Genomic DNA, 23,143 nt, shown 5'->3' with positions numbered 1-23,143 from the left:
TCTTGGCACATAGTTAAATTGCATGTTGGTTAAGACCCTGGCTCCTCTGTGTAATCTTACTTAGTTCAAGCACTACAGGGTCTGTCTGTCTGTCTGTCTGTCTAACTGGGAAGAGGCAGATGTGTCCTGCTGCCAGAATATCAGGTAATCATGAATGGAAGAGAAGCCCAGTCCTGGCTATGCTGAGGAGGGGCTGGGAAAGGGTGCTGCCCCTCCCAGGGATGAGGCCAGCCAAGGAGGTGTGGCTGGGCACTCAGCAGGACCCTGTGTTATCAGTGCCTATTACCATGATCCAAGAGTGACTGCCATTACCTGCTGTCAACTGATCTCCTCCCTGCCTCTGCATCCTTTGTGCTTGCAAAGCTGTTTTAACACCTGTGGAGGGAGGGACACTGTCTAGACATCTGCTGTGGCCACAGACTGTGGCTTTTCCCCTCATCATCCCCAGCTCTTGTGCTTAGGTATTGTGGTTATAAAAATCAAAACTTAAAGCTAGGCAATGGTGCATATGCCTTTAATCCCAGCCCAAGGCAGGCAGATCCCTGAGTCTGAGGCCACCCTGGCCTACAGAATGAGTTCTATGGCAGCCAGGGCTACACAAGAAAAGAGAGATCCCCCAATATATAAATATTTCTCACATGAAGATACACACACACACACATGCATGTGTGTTCGCATGTACAATACATGCCTAAACCCTTCTCCTTGAGACGTGAGACTGGAAAGCCTGGGAAGATTGGGTATCTCAGACAAAAGGCTCTGGGACACAAGTAAGGGAAACCACTGTTTGCTGTTTGTCTTACCTGTGCTATCCTACTCAGAGGTGCTGTGTTGGGAGCAATGGCCTTTCAAGGGCCCCTCTTCTTCTGATTTTCTAAGGGCAGTGGCCTGGGACTATTTTCCTGCCTTATCTTCCTGTTCTGGTCTTTCGGGACCCAAAGCAATGCTGTGCTTTGCCTCTGGGTTACCTGTGTGTACCCAGCCCACCCTGATGCTGCCCCCTGGACTGTGGCCACTTACCTGATGTAGTCCACCTGGTTAGTGCTGTATCACTTCTGCAATGCTCTGCAAAGGGCATTTCTCAGCTCTGTCTACTCATTTCTCCATCATAGGATTTTAGAATTCTTTAAAATCGCTTTATAGTTTCAGAATAAACACTGGGGACCAGTGAGCTTATCTTATTTTTATTTTCTAAGATTCTGAACTTTATTTGAATAGTTTTAAACGATGACCTTGCTTCTAGAGTTGCTCCAAGGTTGGCTGACCTGAGACACTGACAACTGCCTTTCTGTTAGCTTTATTTGTTCCAAAAGACCGCCATTACTAGAACTCTACAGGCAGGTCTGAGGCAGACATGAAGGACCCTAGGGAAAGGGTCACTGCTTACCTGCTGGCACTGGGAGATCTGAGCAGCAGCTCCAGGCACTGTCTTGCTGCTGCCAGCTGTCCAAGAAGCAATCCACTAAACGGGGTCTGAGGAGCTCACTTGACTTGTGTTTAGCAGCAGAAGCCACCACTGGGAGCGAGTTTCCAGTTTAATCAAAATTACAGGAGCTGCCTTCTTAGATTCTATGTATTGTGCACGTTATAGGAGGATATTGTGGAATTTTAAACTGCGACTTTTATTAATGGAATAGGACGGTGCATGTGTTACATTTGAAGGGCCAGTTACATCTCCTAGGTGACTTTCTTGCTCAGCTCCTGGCTAATGGCTTGAAAGTGGCTCTCTATCCTTTGTGACCTCCTGAGTTTGATAACCAGTAACAGCCAGGTGACGTCATGTGCTCTGCTATGTATAAGAACAAAGCATTCCTTTGAAATGAATCAACCAGAAGGTTGCAATCACACAGCCAATGTGGGACATTTTGTGAAGTAACCGTGCTGGCCCCTTGAAGCCTCTGTGTCCTGGCAGACACATGGAACTGTAGTGATGGGGAAGCACAGTGGGCAGAGCAGGTACCTGACCGACTATGTGATCCCAGACTGCATTCCAGGTACGGAGAACCTGTGAAAGCCCCTTCAGGATATGGGCCCACGTTCACCAACAGCAGTGCTGTTCAAAGCGTGAGAGTTGCAGAAGGATGCCAAGCTGTTGGGAGATATCTGCACCTAAGCAACCTCAGGTCCTCAGGTTAGATCTCAGCTGGGGCAGGGGTGATAGTAAATGAGATAAACTGTCCTCTGGGAAGCACAGCAAGCATGATGCCTGGGGGTGCATATCCACACGTACCCCAAGTTCCAGCCTAATCCCCCAGTGCTGCTCCAAAAGCAAGAGACCCAGGGTGGGAGAGGGAGGGGGAGGGCTCCAGGAGCCCAGATGGCACGCTCCAGTGAAGACTCAGACCCATTAGAGATCCTTCGTGCTACAAACGTGGCAACACCTTTTTATTCAGAGTAAGATGTGTTCACATCAGCATGACAAAGTTTGTACAAAGTTCACAATTTAAAAATGAAGTATCACAGCAACTTGTGATTCCACACATTTATAGCAAAATTAAAGTGTCAACAAACCCATGCCGTGTAGTACAAAAATAAATCAAACTTCAGTTCCACAGAGAGCACAATAAATAGTTTATACAAAATTCTGTCTTAATAAATGATTACTTAAATTAACTTAGAAATGAATATGAACAATAAGTTATAATAAATATGCTCTGATGACTCACAATAACCCCATGTGGAAGGTCAGCATTCTAACATGTGACACTTTGTGATCCCTATATATAGTCACAGATAACTTTTGATTTGATATTATGTACCACCGTTCCATGAGCAGCAGATTTGTGCTTAGAACCCCTCTCCATTGTACATAGGTGATAACAATAAGAATCCAAACTGATACTACCTATTACTCTACTAAAAGCATTACTACATTGGCCAAGAAGCTGCAGACAAGACGCGGTGGGGAAATGCATGTGCCGCTATGAACAGAGGCCCCTCCGGGTGTGGGGCTGGGGCCATGTGTATGGCATCAGGTGACAGTAAGCACCTTGCTTCAGCTCTCAAAAGGCAATTCTGAGCATGGCAGCTACAACTAATCGCACAACAGAAAGGGGGCGCTGGACAGAGAAGGTCCTGCAGAGCCCCAAGTAATTACATAATCTTTTCCCCAGCTAGTTATTAAAGTCCTTGTGGAAAACTGTAAGCTTTTGTACAGTGAACAGTATAAAGTGCCGCTGGGATATTCTTATATTTATACATATATATATGTATATATATATATATATATATACCGAGGTTGAGTATTGTATCAGAATGTTTGTCGTGAGATCCCTGTAGTCTCCCTTAGTAACCGTATTGGGTCAGCCTCGAGGGCCTCCTCTATAACTCATCCACTTCAGTGTCACAAGGCGACTGACACAGGATTGCACACCTCCGTACGGATATATAGGACAAGGCGAGTGCAAAGAGCCGACTGGCACATTGTGGGGACAATGACCCTGTAAGTCCTGTTCTGCTAAAAATATTTTTTTTATTATTTTTACAAAACCCATCCTTTTTTTATTTCATAACAAAATTTTAAAGTACTTTTGTACTTCCTGCATAACATCAAGACATGGAAGAGAGAGATGCTACTGAAAGGAAATCAAGTCGACATCAGGGAACACAACACATTGTCAAAGACTACTCAGAAGGGGCGCAGCAGTCAAAAGTGGCCGTATGCATACATATAGTGCAGTCATTTGGGATGAAACCATCAAATTTCGAAGGTATCGACAAATCTAAGATGATCTAGTTTAAAGCAAAAAAGTGCCGCAGTCTATTTAGTTACTTTAACATCTGATTGCACTCTTTCTCAGGTTAGGTCACCACGAGTCACACAAGGCTGTGCAGACGCTAGCGTCAGCTGGACCCAGCGAGGGCAGAACGTGAACGTCCTTGGCCTTGGTGTCCAGTGTATTCTGGATAGGACCAAGGCTTATTCAAAGTCAGAGTTGGGGCAGGGAGGGGTAGGGAAGGGTAGAGCTGCTTCCCCACCCGCCCAGCAGAGAATCCCATCCAGTAACCAGGGCAAGCACAGCCGTTAGCCTTCATCCTCAGATGTGAAACAAGAATAACCAATGATGATTCTTTTTGAAAGTGAAAGGGGAGATAAATGCTTAAATTACCTGTTTGCTCAGATGGAAAAAAAAAAAAAACAATCAACGGCTGCTAGGTAAGCTAGATTGTGGTAACACTTCAGAGGGGCACGGGGCTCTAGGAGAAATAAGAGAAGTGTGCTCCAAAGGTTACTGAAAACGCAAAGGAAATCTTCGTGTTGTCCACCTCTGACAAGCTCCTGTCTTAACGGAGTCTCCACAGTCCCACCATGTAATGTTTAGGAGTTAATTAAAAGTGCTGTTTAAGCTGCTTTGAATCTTCTGCCAAGTTTCCATGGCTTGATGTTGTCTTACAATAAATTACTTATTTCATTTCTTATAGTTAATCCATATGCCATTTCCTTGGAATGCAAAAAACCTCATTTATTGCCCCCACCATACACCATCCTCCTAAAACAAACAAACAAAAAAGTCACATAATATTTCCAAGCATTGTTCAAAAATAAAGCATTTTTTGCAACCAATTCTTGCTATGAAACAATATGCACACAAAATGTATTTCTTAAATTCCACAAAGTCCTCCAACCTGAGGCAAAATGATAATGTCTAAAAGTGGCCAGGAGGCCACAAAGTGATCGTTCAAACCTGCTTTTTTTTTTCCTTTTTCTTTTTTTGTCCATTTCAGTTCAAAATACTAAAACATTTAATCACTAAAGCATTAAAAAGAATTTACACTCTATTTATTTTCATCAGCTTACCTCTTCAGAAATATAGAGACCCCCAAATGTGCAGACAGCAGCAGCTATAAACATTACATGGCAAATCACACTATGTCAGCTTATATGAAAACGTACAAAATGTGAATGTATCCAAAACTAGTCTGCAGGTACTCTCTCGAGAGCACACAAAACCATTATGAAGTCTTGTAGCATAACACTGTTCCGACAGAAATAAATATATAACACTTTCTGGTAAGTTACAGCAGCAAGAAACAAGAGGCATCCTTTTTAAGCATGAGTCACCACTAGAGCAGCTGTTCAGACCTGAATTCCTCTCACAGCCTGCTTTATATTTTCCAGTAGGGCTTTATTTTCTGGACTCTGATAACGATCTTGATTTGTATACATTTCCGTCAAAGTAGTCACGTAAGCATCAAAATTTTGTTCATTGATTGGATCCTACGAGATATTAAATAGTAGTTCATATACAACTTTCATTTTCTGAATAGTATATTCACAAAAGCATAAAACAGTATCATAGCATAGAGCCACTGTTTCCATAATACTTAACAGGCCTACTCAGAGCACACTTAACGTTATGCCATCAGCCCCACCAATGTTTCTAGTGGTTAACGGTATGGTTTCAGGGTGGTGACCAAAAACAACCAAAAGCTGAAGGACCACAGACAATGACACAGACATCTACTCAGTGAGGTGGACTGCGGAGGCTCCGAGGCACTCACCTACGCCTAGTGACTTACCATGTGAGGCAGCTGGATGTTGGCGAGGCTGTGGATCAGGGACTGGCTCAGGTTGGCCAACTCGTGCAAGAGCGACTCATTCTGCTGTTCAATGACTTTGTTCTCCTCCTCAATCGTCTTCAGGTTGCTCTCCATTGTGGTGATCTGAAATCACACATATGGGTGACATGTAACATGAGGTTGGCTGTTGGGAGTGTGCACACCAGCTGAGGGGACAAGGACAGAAGCTTTCTGCTCAAGCAGAGGCAGCACCTTGGGGACCTGAATTTGTGTCTTTGATTCTTTACATTTGAACACATGGTACTAGCTACAGCGACCATGGAGGTATTCTGACTGACTGCTTGCTCTCTCGTCATTGAAGGCTCTCGGGTCCGGATGCTCTCATCTGCCCCATCTGCCCCTGTGTCCTGTGGGGAATAATGTTAGTTCTTTAACATTGATGATGTTAATTTCTCTTTGTGGTGTTACAGTCTGCGCTCTGGGTCCCTGCAGGTGAGTAGTAAATGTATGCAGATACAGCTCTGAACTGGTCTCTTGGTTCAGCCTCCTTTGCCTAAGACGGTGGTTCTCAACTTCCCTAAGGCTGTAACCTAGAATACAGTTAGTTCCTCACGTGTGGTGATCCCAGTAAAGTTCTCCCTGTGGCTATTTCACAGCTGTAATTTTAGTACTGTTATGAATCATCATGCAAATATCTATGTTTCCTGATGGCCTTAGGCAACCCTGTGAAAGGCTCATTTGATCTCCAAAAGGGTCTCGACCCACAGGGTAAGACACAGTGTTCTAAGAAGTCCAGGAGAGCTGGAGACTTGCCTGTGCCCCATACACTGAGCTCCTGTCTCCTGAGTGTTTCTACCCCTCTTCCCCCAACTCTCTATTTGACTTCTTTGCTTGTTATCCTTTACCTGCAGTTGGTTTAAGTTCCAGGCTCTCACCTCTCATCTACAGGCAGGTTCTATGAAGAGACACTGAGCAGGGCAGCAATGTTAGTAGGACTTCTCCACTGAAAGAACATGTTTCTTTTCGTCCTACTGGGGGGATCTCTTGATGCCATATGGTTTCCTCCCCTGTACATCCTGGTCAACACTCTAGCATTTTTTCTGTCAAATTAATGTTTCCACCCGTGGTGGTTTGAGTAAGAATGGCCCCACAGGCTCCCATATTTGAAGTCACCCGAGAGTGGCACTGCTTGAGAAGGATTAGGAGGTGTGGTCTTGTTGGAGGAGGTGTGGTCTTGTTAGAGGAGCTATATCACTGGGGGAGTGGGGGAGATAAGCTTTGAGGTTTCAGAAGCCCATGCCAGCCCCCATCTCTCCTCTCTACTCTTTTCCTCTTAAATGAATAGTGGCTTCCAGCATTCAGAGGGCTATTTCAGATAATTTCCCCCTCTAACCTGCATTTCCCACTCATGTGTCTAAAGGTAGGGCTAAAGGGTCTTTCTAGCCAAAGTTACCCTGCAATTTCCAGGAGCTGTGTGGAGCACCCACCCTCCAAGAAGAACCTATAGAGCTACCCTGTTTTCAAGGCAAAAAAAAAAAAAAAAAAAAAAAAAAAAAAACCTCATGTGTCAATGCCACTAAGCATCAGTGAAGGAAACTATGGGGATTGTAGAAAACTCCAGTGCAAGTCACAATTAGAAAGGGACCTCAAGCTGCAAGTGTGGCCTAGAAATTTCAGTCTCCAGGTATGGAGTAACCCACCTAGTCCTAGGCCATTCAGATGGGCCTGGGCCACTTAGAAGGGTACCTATACCACTCAGAATAGTGAGTGGGACATTTAGAGGGTGTCTGGATATACAGAAATAGAATTGTGGGGCTCTCTCAGTCTCACAGCCTGGCTTTCTTCCTCTCGACTATCTGACTTTCCAACTTCCAAGTGGGCCCAGAATTCATTTTCTCCTGTGAACTCAGATCTGCATGCCCAAGGCCTGGGTTAAGGCACTGTGAACCTGGAAGTCCACTCAAATTAGGGGAGCCCTGCCTTCCCTAGTTGTTTTCCTTATTTTTATAGTTTCCTTGTTCTTTAGGTAAACAAGAGCCTCTACATACACTGGCAGCAAGATTTCTGTTTTTCTAGGGTACTTAATTCCACTGAAGGTGTCAAAGCCATTGAACATAGCATGGCCATTTTCGCAGGCATAGTGCTACAGGGAGAGTATACAGAGGACATCTCTACCTCCACCCAGGCTTCTAAAAGCTCTGTTTCTCAGCAATGGTCTGCAGAGAGCCTGTACCACCTCTAGTGCCAGGCTGCAGGCTGAGGACTGGGTCAGAATGTGCCTGTTTTAGACTCTGGGGAAGGACACTGGCTCTTTACCCAGGTACCATGGGTTTGAACTCTAGGGGCCCTCAGATCCTCTGTGATCATGATCAAAGGTTATGAGGATAAACCAAGATGAAGGTCTTCAAAGGGCAAGCACACTCTTCCTGAGCAAGTCTCATGTCTGCCTGGCTGCCTGGCTCCATCTGCCTCCAGGCCTAATTGTTTTCTAGGACGGCCTCTTTCAGGAGTTATTAAGACCAAAGACAGTTCATGGCCCAGCTTTGAGAGACATGTGAGACTCTTCTTTCAATGGCTACTGTAAACCCAAAAGGATGACATCATCCTGTGATGTGTTCACATTGTTTAACTCATGCACAGTACCGTACAGAGCTATATGGAAGCAGCTAGTCTTGTGCCACTTTCACCTGGAATAGAACTGTTATGGCACAGGCTGTGGGGTCCAGACACCAGATCATTTGTTCTATGGTTCCTGGCTGCTGAGATTCAAAGCCAGTGTGGCTTCCTTCACACACACATGCAGAAGATGTACAGGATGGGGACATCTACCAAGTATGAGGTCACTGGGGGAAGCAAGACTTGGGGAAAGCTCCATAGTAATGTGTTCCTCTGCATCTACCACCACATGACACTGAAGTGGGGAGAGGCGTTTAGGGTCTAGACTGATTTACAGAGAGTTTTAGATCACAGAGAGACTAAACCACAATCGGACAAGTAGCACAGAAACACAAGAGCTGAAGACCAGCTGCAGGGCTGACACCTGCCAACTTAGCCAAGGCAAGGCTAGAAAGGACAGGGCCAGATGGCAGGTAATTTCTCATTAGCAGTCTGCTCTGAGGCTATGATTCTCTTTAATGTTCTAGCATCTCTTCCTCTTCTCCCTCCTCAGCAAAGCTGCTCAGCCCAACTGGTGACCACAGGCGAGCAGTTCTTTTCAGACTGTAATCTGAACTCCCATCCTTCTGCTCCTATATTTTCTGTACTAGAATGTTCCCTTCTGATCACCCAAGGTCTCCCTGCTTTCTCCTGGGCCATAGTACAACCACCCAACGGCAGCTTACATCCATGTTACTTTCCTCCCGTGCCTGTTCCATGAGTCTTGTCTCCTCTTTCTTGTTCTTTATCAGGCATATATTCACCTTCTATGTTTCCCTTGTTCCAGGTGTGTTCAGTTCATTTTTTTTAGCTCTCTGCCTGAGTCACTGTGTAAGTTCTCAAAAGTCACATATAGTGGGTGAGAAATGAGTTGGACTGGATGGGACCTGTTGTACTTAACTTGGTCAATTGAGACTCAAGGTCTGGGAGTGCCCAGCTGGGCGCTCAAAATACCTTGAGCTCCAATATCTATGCTGCATTAAGTACAACTGAATTGAGGTGAAGTGTACTTTGTCTTTGGTCATTTTGCTTTCCTAGAGAGTTATCTGAGCAGTCAGGATCTTTGACCCAAGTTTATATAGGTCCAAAGACCTACTAAGAGTCCTTTCTGTATAGAGCTGCAAAACGCAGGAACATTTAAGATATCCAGGCTCATAGAAGTCAGGGAGAAGTGGAAAACAAGGAAAGCACACTTCTCCCAGGAGCTGATTGCAGTCCCTCTCTAAGCAACAGCGTTTCATTACAACAAGACCAGGGAAGAGGCTTCTTATTAAAACCAGCATAGATGCTCCACAATAGACCCAGAGCTGAGGCTGAATTGCTCATACTAGAACTGAGGCATCATCACAGGATTAGAACTCCAGTCTGACATTGGTATGAGATTTGAGACTATGTGAGAACTGGAATGAAAAACTTCACACTAGAGCTAGAACTGAAGCCAAGCATGCTGCCGTAGGCCTGTAAGCCCCATGCTCTGAAAGCAGATACAGCAGGCTCACAGAAGTTCTATGCTAGCTTGGGCACACAGGGACACTCTTCCATGACAGCAGGAGCAGCAACCACAGAGGAACAAGAAGCAGGGATCCACACTGGAGCTAGAATTGTGGCTTCACAAACTGTTACCTGAGTTCTGAGTTTGATCATGTCAGCCTCCATCTGGGAATTGGACTCATTAAGCTCCTTGATCTCTTCATCTAACTGCTTGATTTCTTCATCATTTTCTATACCTGTAATGGCAAAATTATTATGTTAGGGCCACAGAGTCTGAAAATGTTGCAGCAAAAATACCATGTTTTCTGTTGTTTTTCCATTTAGAGTTTCATTTTCTTAGGAAATGTATCATTGAGTTTATAAAGAGTCATGGCTTGTATGTCTTTATGTCCCCACCCCTGCCTGCCTTATAACCAAGGCACCTAGGGAAAATGAAGATCTTGTAGAAAGAGCCCTGGTAGTGACAGGTCAGAGCTCTAGGATGAATGCCCTGAACCCCAGGATTTGGTCCTTTGACTCTGGACAGAAGTTGCTTTGCTGACCCTTGATTTGCCAAGTTAAATAAACTCCGTCCCACTCCTTGCACTTAGCATACCCCCATGCTCATTCCTGTTCTGTCATCATGAGCACATCAGGCTTCCATAATGCGTCCTAACAGAATCTGACTTCAGACTTGTTCAGAAGTTGGGATGAATGTGAACCTGAATATCTTGGGCTGAGCAGTCCAGGCCAGCAACTGCCAATATTCAAGTGCCTAAGTGGCTCCCAAGGCCAGCCCTGGCAAACCCAGGCATGTGGCTAACTACCTGTGTTTACAAAGGCTATTTTCAGCATCTGCTCTGCTGTGTTCTGCTGCTGACAACTTTGTATCACCAATAGCAATATGACGAGAATTCTCTTGTTTGGGGATATCTGGTTTTACATGGTTGAGGACACATGAAGTACAATGGCCATTATCGTCAAATATGACAGTGCTGGGCTTATGGGTAGCACTTGTCACCTTCCCCAGTGAGGGGTCCTTCTGCAGATCAATGGGCAAGAATGTGGTAGGCCAGGCCTTGCAGAATCTGTTTTTAAGCTTTGCAGACCGATGGGCCCAGATGGAGGCCAGAGATACCCCAAAATACTATGAAGCCTGGCTGAAGAGAGGTGGCATTGGGCCAAAAGTTCTAGCGGAGAAGAGAAAGAGATTGGCCCGTGGTGGCTGAGCTTTAGGAGTTGCTTTTCGTGGGTAGAAAACAAAACAAAACTGTAGCGCCATAATAGAGGGTAAGAAAGCCAGGGATTGAGGGGTAGAAGATTGCAGCTGAGAGCTGGCTGCCCTCTCTCTCTTGACAGGCTGTCCAGTGCGAGCTGTTCCTCCTCTAGGACATGCATGTTTGTCCCTGGAGCATCTTCATTGTCTCCTCCATTGAACTCACCTTTACCTCATGGCTACCCCCTGAGTTGTCCCTCCTCCCGGACATGTGTGTTTGTCCCTGGGTTGTCTTCATTCTCTCCTCCATTGAATTGTCTCAAGGCTACCTCCTGCACTAAAGAGTATACAGTGGGTACAGATGGAGAGCAATCTACCAAGAGGCACTTGCCTTGACCCTACAGGTGGTCTGTAAGATGAAATGCTAAGTACCTTGCTGCCTGCTTTGAGTTCAGTGCCTATCTTCTTTATGTCAGGAAACTTGGCTTAGTGGGCAAGATGGTGGTGGGGATTGCCTGCAGTTGTCTCAAAGCAAGCTCTATATGCTGACTGTATAAGGCTCTAAGGAAAGAGCGTGCAGATGGGTCCAAGGCCTTCTGGGAAACAGTGACTCTAGTTGATCTCCATACCCCTTAGACACTGGGTCATAGTACCTCAAGTCTCTAAGCTTGCATCACATATATGGGTATATCTCTGGAGACTGATAGGCCACATGTTAGTATTTATATCTGTCCCTGGCAGAGAAAAGGCTTCTCCAGGCACTTTACTATCTTTAGGATATTAAATAATATGACAGATAGAAAGGCATGACTAGAGTTCATATATGTGCATACTGCAATTGGCTTTCAGCTAGGGTTAAAGGAGAAGGCCACTAACCAGTTATAACTTAAGGTCTGGGATCTGATCTTACATGCCATTGTCGATGTAGCAGCTTGATGTGAGGATCTCTCAGCCATGGCCTCTACATGTGAAGTGCACCCAGAGCTCTGATTTAGGATGTGTTATGCAAAGGAGAGCTGGGATTCTACCTTTCTGGTTCAGGGTGACTCTGGGTTTGTGTGCTGAGAGTAGAGGTAGAACTTCTTGGAAGGGATGCCCATACCACTTCACTAATCTTACTCACAGATTCTGCTTGCTGGTTACCGGAACCAGCTTGGGTGTGTGCTGAGCCATGTGTCTCTTACTGGAACCAGCTTGGGTGAGTGTTGAGCCATGGGTATTGGGGATATAGGAGGTGCTGCCAGCCTCTGACATCTGGTTTTGATCAGCTCCTCAATAACTGACATGTTTTATGTGTTTCTTCTTAAACCCACAGCTCTAGTGTTACAGGATCATGCTGCCAACACTGGCTTTTCTCCAGTTGGTCCTGGGGATCCAAATATAGGTCCTCATGCTTGAAGAGCAGTGATTTGACCCAGTGAGCTTTCTCCCCAGCCCTGTTCTAGGTGCTCCAGAACAAAGACTCCTTTGTCCACGGGCCAAAACCAAACCCACATCCCAAAGCACCTTAATGTTCCCTGAAGAAGGCATCCCTATACAATCCTGTCTTTTGCAAGGAACACCATGGTTTCATGCTCTCAGAGACACTAGACAGAGCTTTACCTCTATGCTGGGGAACCTGTTCCTACAAGAAAATCAGGAGCAGATACACAAAGAAAGCATGCAGCTATTTCCCGACAAGACTCATTTACAGTCTGAGACCTAAGACGATAGGGCAGAACATCCCTTCATCTTGGCTGGGACCACCATTGGCACTTAGCTACTGCTTCTCTCTGCACTTGGCTATAGACAACTCCAAAGGTGTCATAGCATTGACTCTGTGTTTGCAAACAAATTTTAGCTACTGGCGAAACTCTGCATATGGAATCTAAGAGTCATGAGAATAGACTGTGAAGTGTGCCACTGTGGGATAATATGGCTAGCTGTTACTTACAAAATCCTCCCAGGACCTCTGATTTTCCTTGGTAAACTTTGTATATACATAGTAGCCAATCACTAGCAATAGGGACTCTACTCTTGAACTGGACAAACTTTGAAGATCAATTCAAGACACTCCATTATTGAACATGCTGAGACAGGAGAAGACAGGAAGGAGGCTGCTACTCTTGCCTTTTGTCCTCAGTGCTCTAAAGCTGCTTCTAGATTATCGGCTTAGCAGTGAGGGCCCAAAGAGAGAGGAAGAAAGAGAGTGCCTTGGTTGTTGGTGAACATGCTGACCCAGTGCTGGAGATCCTGGGACATGGGACACAGGATGTGGATGGGGCCTAATGAGCTCTGCTTCTGTGATCTCAAAACACTGGACTAAGTCACTGATACAGAACTGGCATACAGTGACATCCCACCTCTCTAACCAGCAGGAATGACCCAGGATGTTGTTACCATTGCTGGTCTCTGACCAGTAGGAGTGCTGGGGACTCCAGGGTGTAGTTACCGTTACTGGCTCGCTGCTTGATAGTCAACATCTGTTCTCCAGACAGCTTTGCTTTCTTCATTGCTGATGTGGCTCTTGGACATCCTGACAAGCTGTTGATAAGAGATGGCTGTTAGCCATGGGCTTTAAGAGAGCCCAAGCCCTGCAGTGACAGGCGAGGTATCTCAGAGTATATCAGTTCAATTGGTATGTTAAGAAATACAGATCTGTGGTGCTGTGTGCTAGCACAGACATACAAGAGCAACATGGTCTATATGTATATAAGCATGCTCATGGGCTGGCCATGGTGTGGCCTCTGGAATGGGGCCTCCAGAACAGGTATATGAGACAAGGGAACACATGCTCTTCATGGTGTAACTCACAGAGCTATTGGCAGCTTTTATGGAGCGATTATATTCCTTAAAAGCTTACTTCTTATGAAAAGCATCAAACTTACACAACAACTAGGTTCAATCTGATGGAAACAAAGTAGAGTAGGAATGTTCTACCCAGCTTTAGTCAGCATGACCCCCTTCGCCTCATCCTCACACCAACTGTTTGGGATGGAGGCAGGAATAAAGTCAGCTACAATAACGTCACCAATATTTCTGAAAGCAGACCTGTTACTCAGCCAGGTTTTCAGATGGCCCCTGATGAACTGTAATGTGCTTCTGCATCATCACCTGCTAGCTTTGGAATTGTCTAGAAGTTACACTTGTGGTTGTGTCTTGAGGTTATTCCTCAAGAGTTTTTATAGAGGAGGGAAGAGCTATTCCAAATGTGGGTCATACAATTCTATACACCAGGACTCTAGACTAATTAAAAAGGGGTTTAAAAGGAGGAAGCAAGCTGAATGCTAGCATTCCCCTTTCTCTGCACCCCCAATTTACCCAGGTGTGACCAAGTTTTCACCTCCACAGCCTTGACCCCCTTCCCCAGAGTAAAACCTTCTCATGTGGGCATGGGTACATTGGCATATGCCTATACTATGCCCTTGGGAGGTAGATGCAGAAGAATTAGGAATTCAAGAAAAGTCTCAGTTACAAAAAGGGTTCAAGGCCATCTGTGGCTATATGAGACTGCTTGGGAAATAAAACAAAGCACACTTCTCTCCCCCTGGAAATAAACCCAGACTAAGTCCATTGCCCAGAGTTCCCCCTCTTGGGAGCCTGCCTGCAGCTACCAGGAGACATGAAGGCAGGAGACTGCTTTTGGCATGTTTTGCTCCTGAAAACCCACCTCCACACAGCCTTCCCTGCTGCTGCTTCACATGGAACAGACAGTCCTATTCCCATAGCCTCTTTGTATGCTTTGCTAAATGCAACGGAGGTGATCTGTACAAGCAAGTGTACCACGTTGTACTTGTGCAAACATGAGATAGTGAGGCTATTGTCATGGGATGCCACAACTGCGGTCAGATTTTCTTTGTACAATTAGAAGGACCTCACTCTGAATAACAGAAGTCTCCTACAGCCAGGCTCTGTAGTAGCTTCTTGCTCAAATTCACATTATCAGCATCATTTCTGTATATAATCATGCTGAGCTCAGATATGAGCAGAATTGCTGGGGTAGGGTGTTGTTTACAGCTTTGCTCACAACATACATGTAATGCTTGGTGTGCCAATGTAATATGTATAACATCCCAGGGACAAGAGTCCTCTGCCACAGTGTGGTCTGTAGGATCTCTGTTAGCTGTCAGCTAGGATCCAGCAAGGGGCATGTGTTGTATAGATCTGGACTAGTTTACTCGTGAATGGAGAGCTGAGGTCAGGTTAGGACTGGGTATCACATGTAATGACTGCAGGAACTTCTGCACATTGCTCAGTTGCCTGTGTTAGTCAGGTAACTGAAATGAGAGCTTCTGGACTGCTGTTTTCCAAAGAGGATGTACCTGGACTCACCCCCCACCCCCATTCCCAGGGCAAGTTGGGCATGACTGTGGGCATGGGGAGCTAGTTGAGCCTCCTGCATACATTCCCAGATCTGGGCTTCCCAGAACAGCACTTTGCTCCAGCCTCAGGCCTGGCCCAGCCCCACAGAGAATGCATCTCCCAAATTATGGCCATTACTCTTTCCCCAGGAAAGCCTCTGGCCATTCTTGCGGCAGATTTTCACAGGTGGGGAAGTTGGGCAGAGAGCTTCAGAATGTGGAGGACTGGGTTCCAGAGGCCTGCCTCCCTTCCTCACACTGTACCCGGGCTGTTGCCACAGGAAGGATCCTAAGCTACATGCTGTTTTTCACAGTCACCATCCCTGGGGCCTATGTGTCTTTCCCTTAATGGAACTGCAGGGCTTTATTGGGCTGAATCCAACAAACGATACACATCTTGTGCAATGGTTCTGGGACCCCAGATCATTTCTTCAGCTCAAGACCCGTGGTTCCTAAATATCCACACTGTCAGCTTAAGGTCTGCACAGTGGTGTCTCCGCTCTGCATTTCTACATTTACCCATGATGCTCTCAGGTCTTATATTTATGCTCCACCACTGTGTATTGATCACCAACTTTTCTCACCTAATTATCTATTAAATAGAAGCATGTGCTTCAGGAAGCCTCCAGCCAGCACAGTCTCCACCCAGCTCAGGTTGCTGCTCTAAACTCAAGAATACCTGCAGCTCAGGGATCACATCCCCGGACATCATACCTGCAGCTCAGGCTCTTTCTGGACCAAGAGCACACCACACCAGGGATTTCAAGAGTGCTTTTGCAGACCTTGGTAAAAATTGCATGTAGTCAATGATGGGGAAAAAAATGACACCAGATGACATTTCTCCCTCAAGACTGTGCTTTCACAATGTCTGATCTGGGTTCCACTCATGAGAATGTCTCCTGTTTTCTCTCCAATGAGGATTATATAACCCCTTTCTAGTGAGTTCCCAGGTCTGACCTACATTGCTTTACCACAACAGATATTAAGTGCTGCCCAGTGGCTCTGTCTATCAGCAGCTGGTTCAAGGACCCCTGAAGTAGAGCTCCAGCCTTCTTGTCTCTTTGCAGTTCTTAGAAAGCCAGATGAATTCTGGGCCACATGGCCTCAGTCTAGTTCTCAGGTATTCACTGCCCAGAATTCCAAAACTCTTCCTTTGTACAGTTGTAAGGGGAAACAAAAGGCAAATAAAAACTGCCGTCTCACATTGAACTGAGCAGAAGCCCTAGAAATACCAAATTTATGTTGCTTCTCTGTCTGCAGTGAATAAGTCTACCTGACGGGAAGGGTAAATAACAGCATTACTTAAGGAGGTGAGGCCTGGGTGGGAGTTTGGGAAACTGTATCAGGAAATAGACCCAAAGAATGCTGCATCCTGCTCAAATAGCTCATTCAGTTCCTGTCATTCCAAACCTATGAGTGCAACTCCTTATGGGTCAAACTTGGAATTGAGCCCTGATCCTCTTAGCTCAGACCTCTAGGTAGTGTCTGATTCCTTGCAGACATACTGCCATCTGCTGGTTACTCGCTCAGTCTCCTCTTTGCCGAGCAGTGGGCCAGGCTGACCCTGAGATACTGAGGGATACATACCCATCAGCTTCAGGGAAGGAACACATAGCCACCCTCCATGCCACAGAAGGTAAGTTCCAAGCAAAGGAGCTCAGTCTGTTGGGGACGCTCTTTCTAGGAAAGACGGGTGGCTTCTGGGCTTTGAGTTGAGAAATTCTGGGGAACCCATACTCAATGCCCATTTCCCCCTTTCCTCCTTGCCCACGGTCCCACACATCTGGCACCAGACATCATTTAAGGACACAGCAAGGATTTCAGTGGCTGCACAAGGAGGAGGGAAGGTCCCCAGTCTTTATCAGGCCATTAGTTTCCTGGAGAACCTTCAGCTGCACATGGAGAGCTAAACTTCCAAGGGTGTGTGTGATGAAAGTGGGCAGGACATAGTCATGAGGAGCAAACATGTGATTTGGAAGAAAGCCCAGGGAAACCAGGTTTTCCTAGATTCAGACTTCTAGAGGCTTCCAGAGATGGGGACCAGCATCCATTGTCTGTGTGAAACATCTCTCTTCCACAAGCTTTACCATTTTGCATGTTATATACTTGGAATTTGCTGTGTGATCATCCACCCAGATGCAGGTTATTGCTCCCTAAGTGGCATAGCCTTTTCAGTCTATGGAAACCCTGCCAGCCTCCTCAGTCTCATTAACAAATACTCCTCCCAAATCCTCCTCACCTGACAGTAGCAGGCCATGGAGCGGTTCTGAGTGGAGCAGCACTCTCCGGACAAAAAGAGGCCCTACAGAGAGCAGCAGTAGTGGCTGACAGCCGCTCCAAGATGCTGTGCTCCAGCAAGTGCCGAGCACCAGCTTGAGTCCTCTGTCCTCTGTAGCTGTCTGCATGCTCCCTGAGTGACAGATGATTTTGGCAGGGTTCCTAGAAGATCTGGAGTCTAGATGTGGCTGACTACTGTCTCCCTCACTTGGGATCTAACATCTTTGTCCAAACAGAGATAGGAACTCTGGCAGCTATTTGTCTTTGAGTATTTAGTTGCTGAGTAAGGGCAGGTATGGAGGAGGTGGAACTGGGTAGTCTTGAGTTTGGGTATGGCCAGTGTTAGAGTGACAGGCAGAGGCCGATGCTGGAGGCATGACTTATCCGCTGAGGGCACTGGGGTTAAGGACAGTGCTCTGATGCTTGTAATGCTGCCACTATCAAGGAGAGCACCTGGAAGGGCTATGGAAGAGGCGGAGAGAGCAGTGGTTGCAGGTACAGGGGAGCAGGTTGGGGGGACAACAGGGCTGAGGTCGTCCAGTGGGTACAGGAGAGAATGCCACCCGGAGGCTTGAGAAACACACACTCCACTGTTTATAATTTCCCAGGCCCTCCTCTCCTCTCCTTTCCTCTTCTCCCCTCCCCTCCCCTTTGCCCTCCTCTCTTCCTGGATTTTTGTTCATTATAGTTCTATGTGTCAGCTTGGAAAGGTTGCAATTTCCAAGGGTTTATTGTTTAATCTAACACTATGTGTCGTTGTGAGGATATCTAGAGTGACCAATATCTACCTCTGTTGATTTCAGCAGAGGTAAGGGACAAGTTTGCTGGCAGACTTTGAGAAAAGACAGGTTCCCAAGGAGAGAACTTAGCCTGAGGCTGCAGGGTCAGTAGCTTGGATGGCTGCACCAAACTTCCCATCACAGGTGCAGGAACCCCTTTCTTGCCTGGGTCCCATCTGTATCTCCTAGGGGAGGATTTCTCAGAGAAAGCATGAAGGGAGCTTTCGTCACTTCCTGGTTTCTCAACAAAGTCTTCCCCTGACATGCTCAGGATCTCCACCCTGACCTTTTTTTGCTTGCTTTCTTTGGTAATATTTTTTCTTTCATTTTCTCAGATCTCTGGCTTTTTTATAGTCCCTTCTCCGGGAACTCTTTAGTGGTTTGTTACTAACGCTCTAGAACCATTCATTCTTCTAAAATATAGTTATGCCATTTTGTTATCTCTTTACAATTTATGCCTTCAATTTGGCATCTTAACTTTACACGTAATCCTTCCTTTGTACTTAGGTTTTAAAGATAAATCTACTCTCTGTCCCCTTGGGTTATAAATATAATAGACTTTAATACCCTTTCCATCTTTCCTGCCTGATGACAAATGATAAGCTTAACAAGATTTTTCTTGCTTCCATGGTATTTCTGGGTTTTGTGTGGTTGGTTTATTTGTTTTCTATTCCCCTCTCCTTTCTGGGTTGGTTTGCTTCAGCTTCTGTCAAGAACTGCAGCAGTCTCCTTAACTGGCTGTGGTGCTTGGCTCTGGTTACCTCTAATAGGTGCCAGTGACCATCAGCATTTTTTGCCTGGCTGCTGGCTCTAGTGGGGAGCCAGGCTCCTTTTCCTGAGAACTGGACTTGGCAGACTGCAGATTCATAGGAGTGGTCAGCTGGAATCTGAGGCCAAGAAGGAGGTAGGGCCTCTCCACTGTAACTCTTGGACCTGCTTTCTGTAGAAATTTGCCTGTTTGCAGCCTACAGAGCACTTGTTCCCAAAGTTCTCTGCTCTCATTTTGCGAGAGTGCAGGAAGCACGTGGCCCAGCCTTCAAGAGCCCACCTGCCCTGGTAGAGTTTCAGCTGGCCTTTACCTCAACACCCTCTAAGGCATGTGGGTATGGAAGAATGTCAGCATGTGTTCTTGTTTTCCTTCTTCTTCCATTTTTTATTTCCACATCCCCAGCTCAGCTGCTCAACAGGAGGCTGAGCCTGAACTTGTCTCTTCTTTACATGTGCCAGTGTCCGTGGGTGGGACGTGTTCTCTTTCTTTACTGTGTTTTGCAGGTTCACTATGAGAATCAGCCATGTTAGTGGTATCATGAGATCCAGTTAGAACAAGTGTGTATCAGTCTTTGGAGTGTCGCCAGGATTCTCAATAGCGGTGATACATAAAACTTTCTGCTGGGCAGTGTGTACCTGTAACTTCCTACACTGGTCCACGTGCTTGTGTAGCTCCAATCTTGACTGACAGAGCTGGTCCCTTTTAAGGGAGAGTGACTCATGTACTTAGTCGAGTACTACCTGAACACCTTGGCCTAAGTGTGGCCCTGCATGGGTTCAGGGGGTTCAGTGATCTCAGAGTCTCTTTATACAAGGCAGGCTGGTTGCTGACCACAGAGGGACGTTCAAAGTGTCAGAGGACACAGCAACAAGACCCAAAGGCCCTGATAGCAGCTCCAAGTGTTTGTACTTACAGAACAAGAGCTTGTCTCTGGCCAGGTCTTCATCTGGATCCTCCCAGGCTGCCCCTAACCATGACTCTCACAGGCAGCAAGAGTAGCCCCCTTTGCTTCTCTTTTTCCCTGTTCAGGCTCAGGTAGGCTTAGTATTTAGATTGCTCGATCTCCAAATAGAGGGACCTGAGATTCTAAGTGGCGAGAACTGTTTTCAACAATAGGATCTCTAAGGATGAGATCAAGTTAGTGTGACCCTTAATACAACTTTTCCCATATCAGACAACAAAACAAGAGAAGGACTTATGTGGACAAAGCTTGGGGGGTGGGGTGACAGAGCCCTTAGGGCTAGAAAGGGCTGATTTCAAAGTTTCTGATATTTCCACTCTAGTCATGGAAGGAAACTTCCCAGTGCACACTGGTCCATTGGGTGGCCTTTGGAAATCAGTGCAGTCCCATCTGGTGACACATCTGGTTTCTTGCAAAGTGTTCCCATGCTCCCAGTTTCTTCTTCCTGTCTAGACATACAAGCTACTTTTGCTCCAGTGGCATTGATCCAATGAGAGCTCCCCTGTTGCAGAGACTGCTCAGGTATGGACATAGATGGTAGGCATCAGAGAGTATGGCTCTGATGGCTGTGGGAATCATGACGCTTTTTGAAAATTGATGGTAGTTATGGTAGCAGCAGTGATTGCTTTGGTGACTAACAGCACCACTACCACCACTGTATCACAGCTACAACTGCTACAGCAATAAATATTACAGCTACCACCACTGTATCATAGCTACCATAATGGCTACTGCGATAACTATACAACAACCACTGCTGCAACAACCATTCCCACAGTCCCCACCATCACAAACACACAACCAGCATCTCCACAGCCCCTGACAACCAAAACCACAGCTCCCACAATGTAGTCACCACAACAACTTCAACCCCAGGCCCTATAATAACCACAATAAGGCAAAACCCATCAAAACCACAACTTCTACATCTACCACACCATAGCCAGAATAATCCCTACTTTGCAACAGCCACCACAACCATGACCATTGCCACTAGAATGAGTACCACAACCACTGTTACAAGCAGCACAACACTCAAATGCCACACAACCACAACCACTGCCACCATAAATAGTATAAACCAAACCACTTCCCCACAGCTCTCTCAACTATGGATGCAACAACCCTTGGAAACACTGAAGACACCTGAAACTTGCTCTCCTGTCGCCTTCTAGCCTGCCATTTGGGGAGAGAAGTGGGAGCCTGCTTTGCCACAGTTCTGGGAAAGCCAAACAAACACTCTAGAAAGACTGCAAAGGACTTAGTGCCTAGTCCACGGCCAGGGAGAGCTGAGCAACTGTTCCAAAGAAAGCATCAGTCCTACTTTTGAAAAACTTGGCTTTAGATGGTGAATCTAAACTTTACTTTCGGAGACCGTCTGCATTTCCCTGTGGAATCAGAGTGAGGTGACAGTAAATAAGGGGATCAGACTGAGGTGACAGTAAATAAGGACACTTACTTTGCAGACGCTTATCCTTCAGTATTTGAGGAGATTGTTTTCAAAGATCCAATCAGACAGGGACTCACAAATACTCAGCTTCTTTTTTATCAAATGCTGGAATATTCACATGTGGCATCCCGACCTCCTTCCCACTTCTTTTTCTATGGTGCTGAGAACTGAACCTTGGGCCTTAAGCATACAGCAAGCTTTCTACCATAGAGCTCTGCCTTTCACCTTAACTCTCCTCTGGGTCATTTCTAGTACTCAGGATAATGCAACTGTTTCAGAGAGTGTGTGAGGGGCTGCAGAGATGGCTCAGTAGTCAGGCATTCATGCTATGCTTGCAGACAACCTGAGCTCAGTCCTCAGTACCTACCCTGTGATGCTCACAGCTACCTGAAACGCCAGGTCCAAAGAATCTGATGTCTGGACCCTATAGACCTCTGCATTCATGCATGCACAGAACCCACCCCTCCCAAAACACACAGATATACACATAATAAAAAATAAAAACAAACAAACAAAAAACAACAATGTAACTGCTGCGAAAACTGCTGCTTTGAGAAGAATGACTAGAAAAATGTATTCACACTCAGAACAAAGGCAACCTGCTGTTAGTTGAATCCTGGGATGAACACAGACAACCTGCAGTAGTTGACTCCTGGGATGAACACAGACAACCTGCAGTAGTTGAATCCTGGGATGAACACAGACAACCTGCAGTAGTTGACTCCTGGGATGGAGAAGCTGCCTGTATTCCTACATGGAAAGTAGGCTCCAGGTGTTATGAAGCCTACCTGCCCCTTCCTCTATTTCTGCATCCTTCCCCTGCAGGTATAGGCTGCTTGTGTGCATGTCCCTGGCTGTTCCTGCTCCTGCCCAGATCCAGTGAAGTTTTCCCAGAGGATGGAGGCTCTCCAGCCAGTTCAGACCTGGCAGAGGTCCTTCGTGCATTTGTCTCCTCCCTCCCATTTTCTTGCACATATCACGTGACGCTCGCCTGGCTACTATACATCACAGATCCCCAGCTCTGCATGGTAAGACGGAGCAGTGTCCTGTCTTAAAACACCTGAGTCCTTCCCTCATAGATCCTTTCCTTGCTGCATGAAAGCTCTGTGCAGCACCAAGAGATACTGATGATGTGAAGGAGATAGAAGGACCCACATACACCCAGATATTAGGAACTGGACTAGAACTGTGTTCACCTTGAAGTCCCTCCTCTCATTTTTCCTGAAAAAAAAATTCAGACTATCCTATTCCACCCCCATGCCCACATCCTCTAGTTAGAGGTTTTCCTACCTAGGCTGCTCCACAGATGTTCACATTGCTCCCTGCTCCTCATTTTTGGCTTCCTGATCTCCACCAAGACTGGGCTTCACTTGATCCCTGAATCATGTCCTCAATATTTCTCCCCTCCTCCCGCTCTTCCTCCCTGCCCCCACTCTTTCCCTCTCCCTCTCCCATCTCCTCTTCTCACAAATGTCCCACATCCTTTAACTCTCTCCCCTCCCTTTGATCTGGACTTAAGAAATGTCCACTGTCCTACCTTGACCCTGTTACTTTCCCAGTCTTGTTTTGACCCTCAGCCCTTCATAGAATAATAGGAGTACGCACGCTGAAACTCTTTCAGTTTGAAAGTTTCACTATCATTTAATACTCTGCTTTGAGGCTCTCTCAGCCATGTGTCCTCTGCAATGTTAGTCTCTTTTGGTGGT

At 46.2% G+C, this 23,143-nt stretch overlaps 1 protein-coding gene and 1 long non-coding RNA gene across 17 annotated transcripts in view; one reads left to right on the top strand and one right to left on the bottom strand.

Moving 5' to 3' along the window:
• Positions 1 to 2,354: 2,354 nt before the first annotated feature.
• The window catches only part of Myt1l (myelin transcription factor 1 like), a 391,301-nt gene continuing 370,512 nt past the window's right edge, over positions 2,355 to 23,143 (bottom strand). For 12 of the 16 annotated variants that reach the window (XM_085830269.1, XM_085830266.1, XM_085830265.1 and 9 more), the window contains 4 exons: positions 13,293 to 13,384; positions 9,793 to 9,902; positions 5,521 to 5,664; positions 2,355 to 5,218 (listed from right to left, as the gene is read on the bottom strand). In XM_085830269.1, the coding sequence (XP_085686395.1) occupies positions 5,078 to 5,218; positions 5,521 to 5,664; positions 9,793 to 9,902; positions 13,293 to 13,384 (487 nt within the window). In that variant the 3' untranslated portion in view covers positions 2,355 to 5,077. The remainder of the gene's footprint in view (positions 5,219 to 5,520; positions 5,665 to 9,792; positions 9,903 to 13,292; positions 13,385 to 23,143) is intronic. The other 4 variants (XM_085830274.1, XM_085830270.1, XM_029484697.2 and 1 more) reach the window with 2 other exon arrangements.
• LOC147001210 (uncharacterized) overlaps positions 16,754 to 23,143 on the top strand; it is a 45,877-nt gene continuing 39,487 nt past the window's right edge. Inside the window, exon 1 of the long non-coding RNA XR_015045202.1 lies at positions 16,754 to 16,837. This is a non-coding gene — a long non-coding RNA (uncharacterized LOC147001210). The remainder of the gene's footprint in view (positions 16,838 to 23,143) is intronic.

Source organism: Mus caroli, unplaced genomic scaffold (genome assembly GCF_978045245.1).
Source record: "Mus caroli unplaced genomic scaffold, Mus_caroli_1 scaffold_14, whole genome shotgun sequence".
Classification (NCBI taxonomy): Eukaryota; Metazoa; Chordata; class Mammalia; order Rodentia; family Muridae; genus Mus; species Mus caroli.
This window is presented reverse-complemented; position numbering and strand designations above follow the sequence as displayed.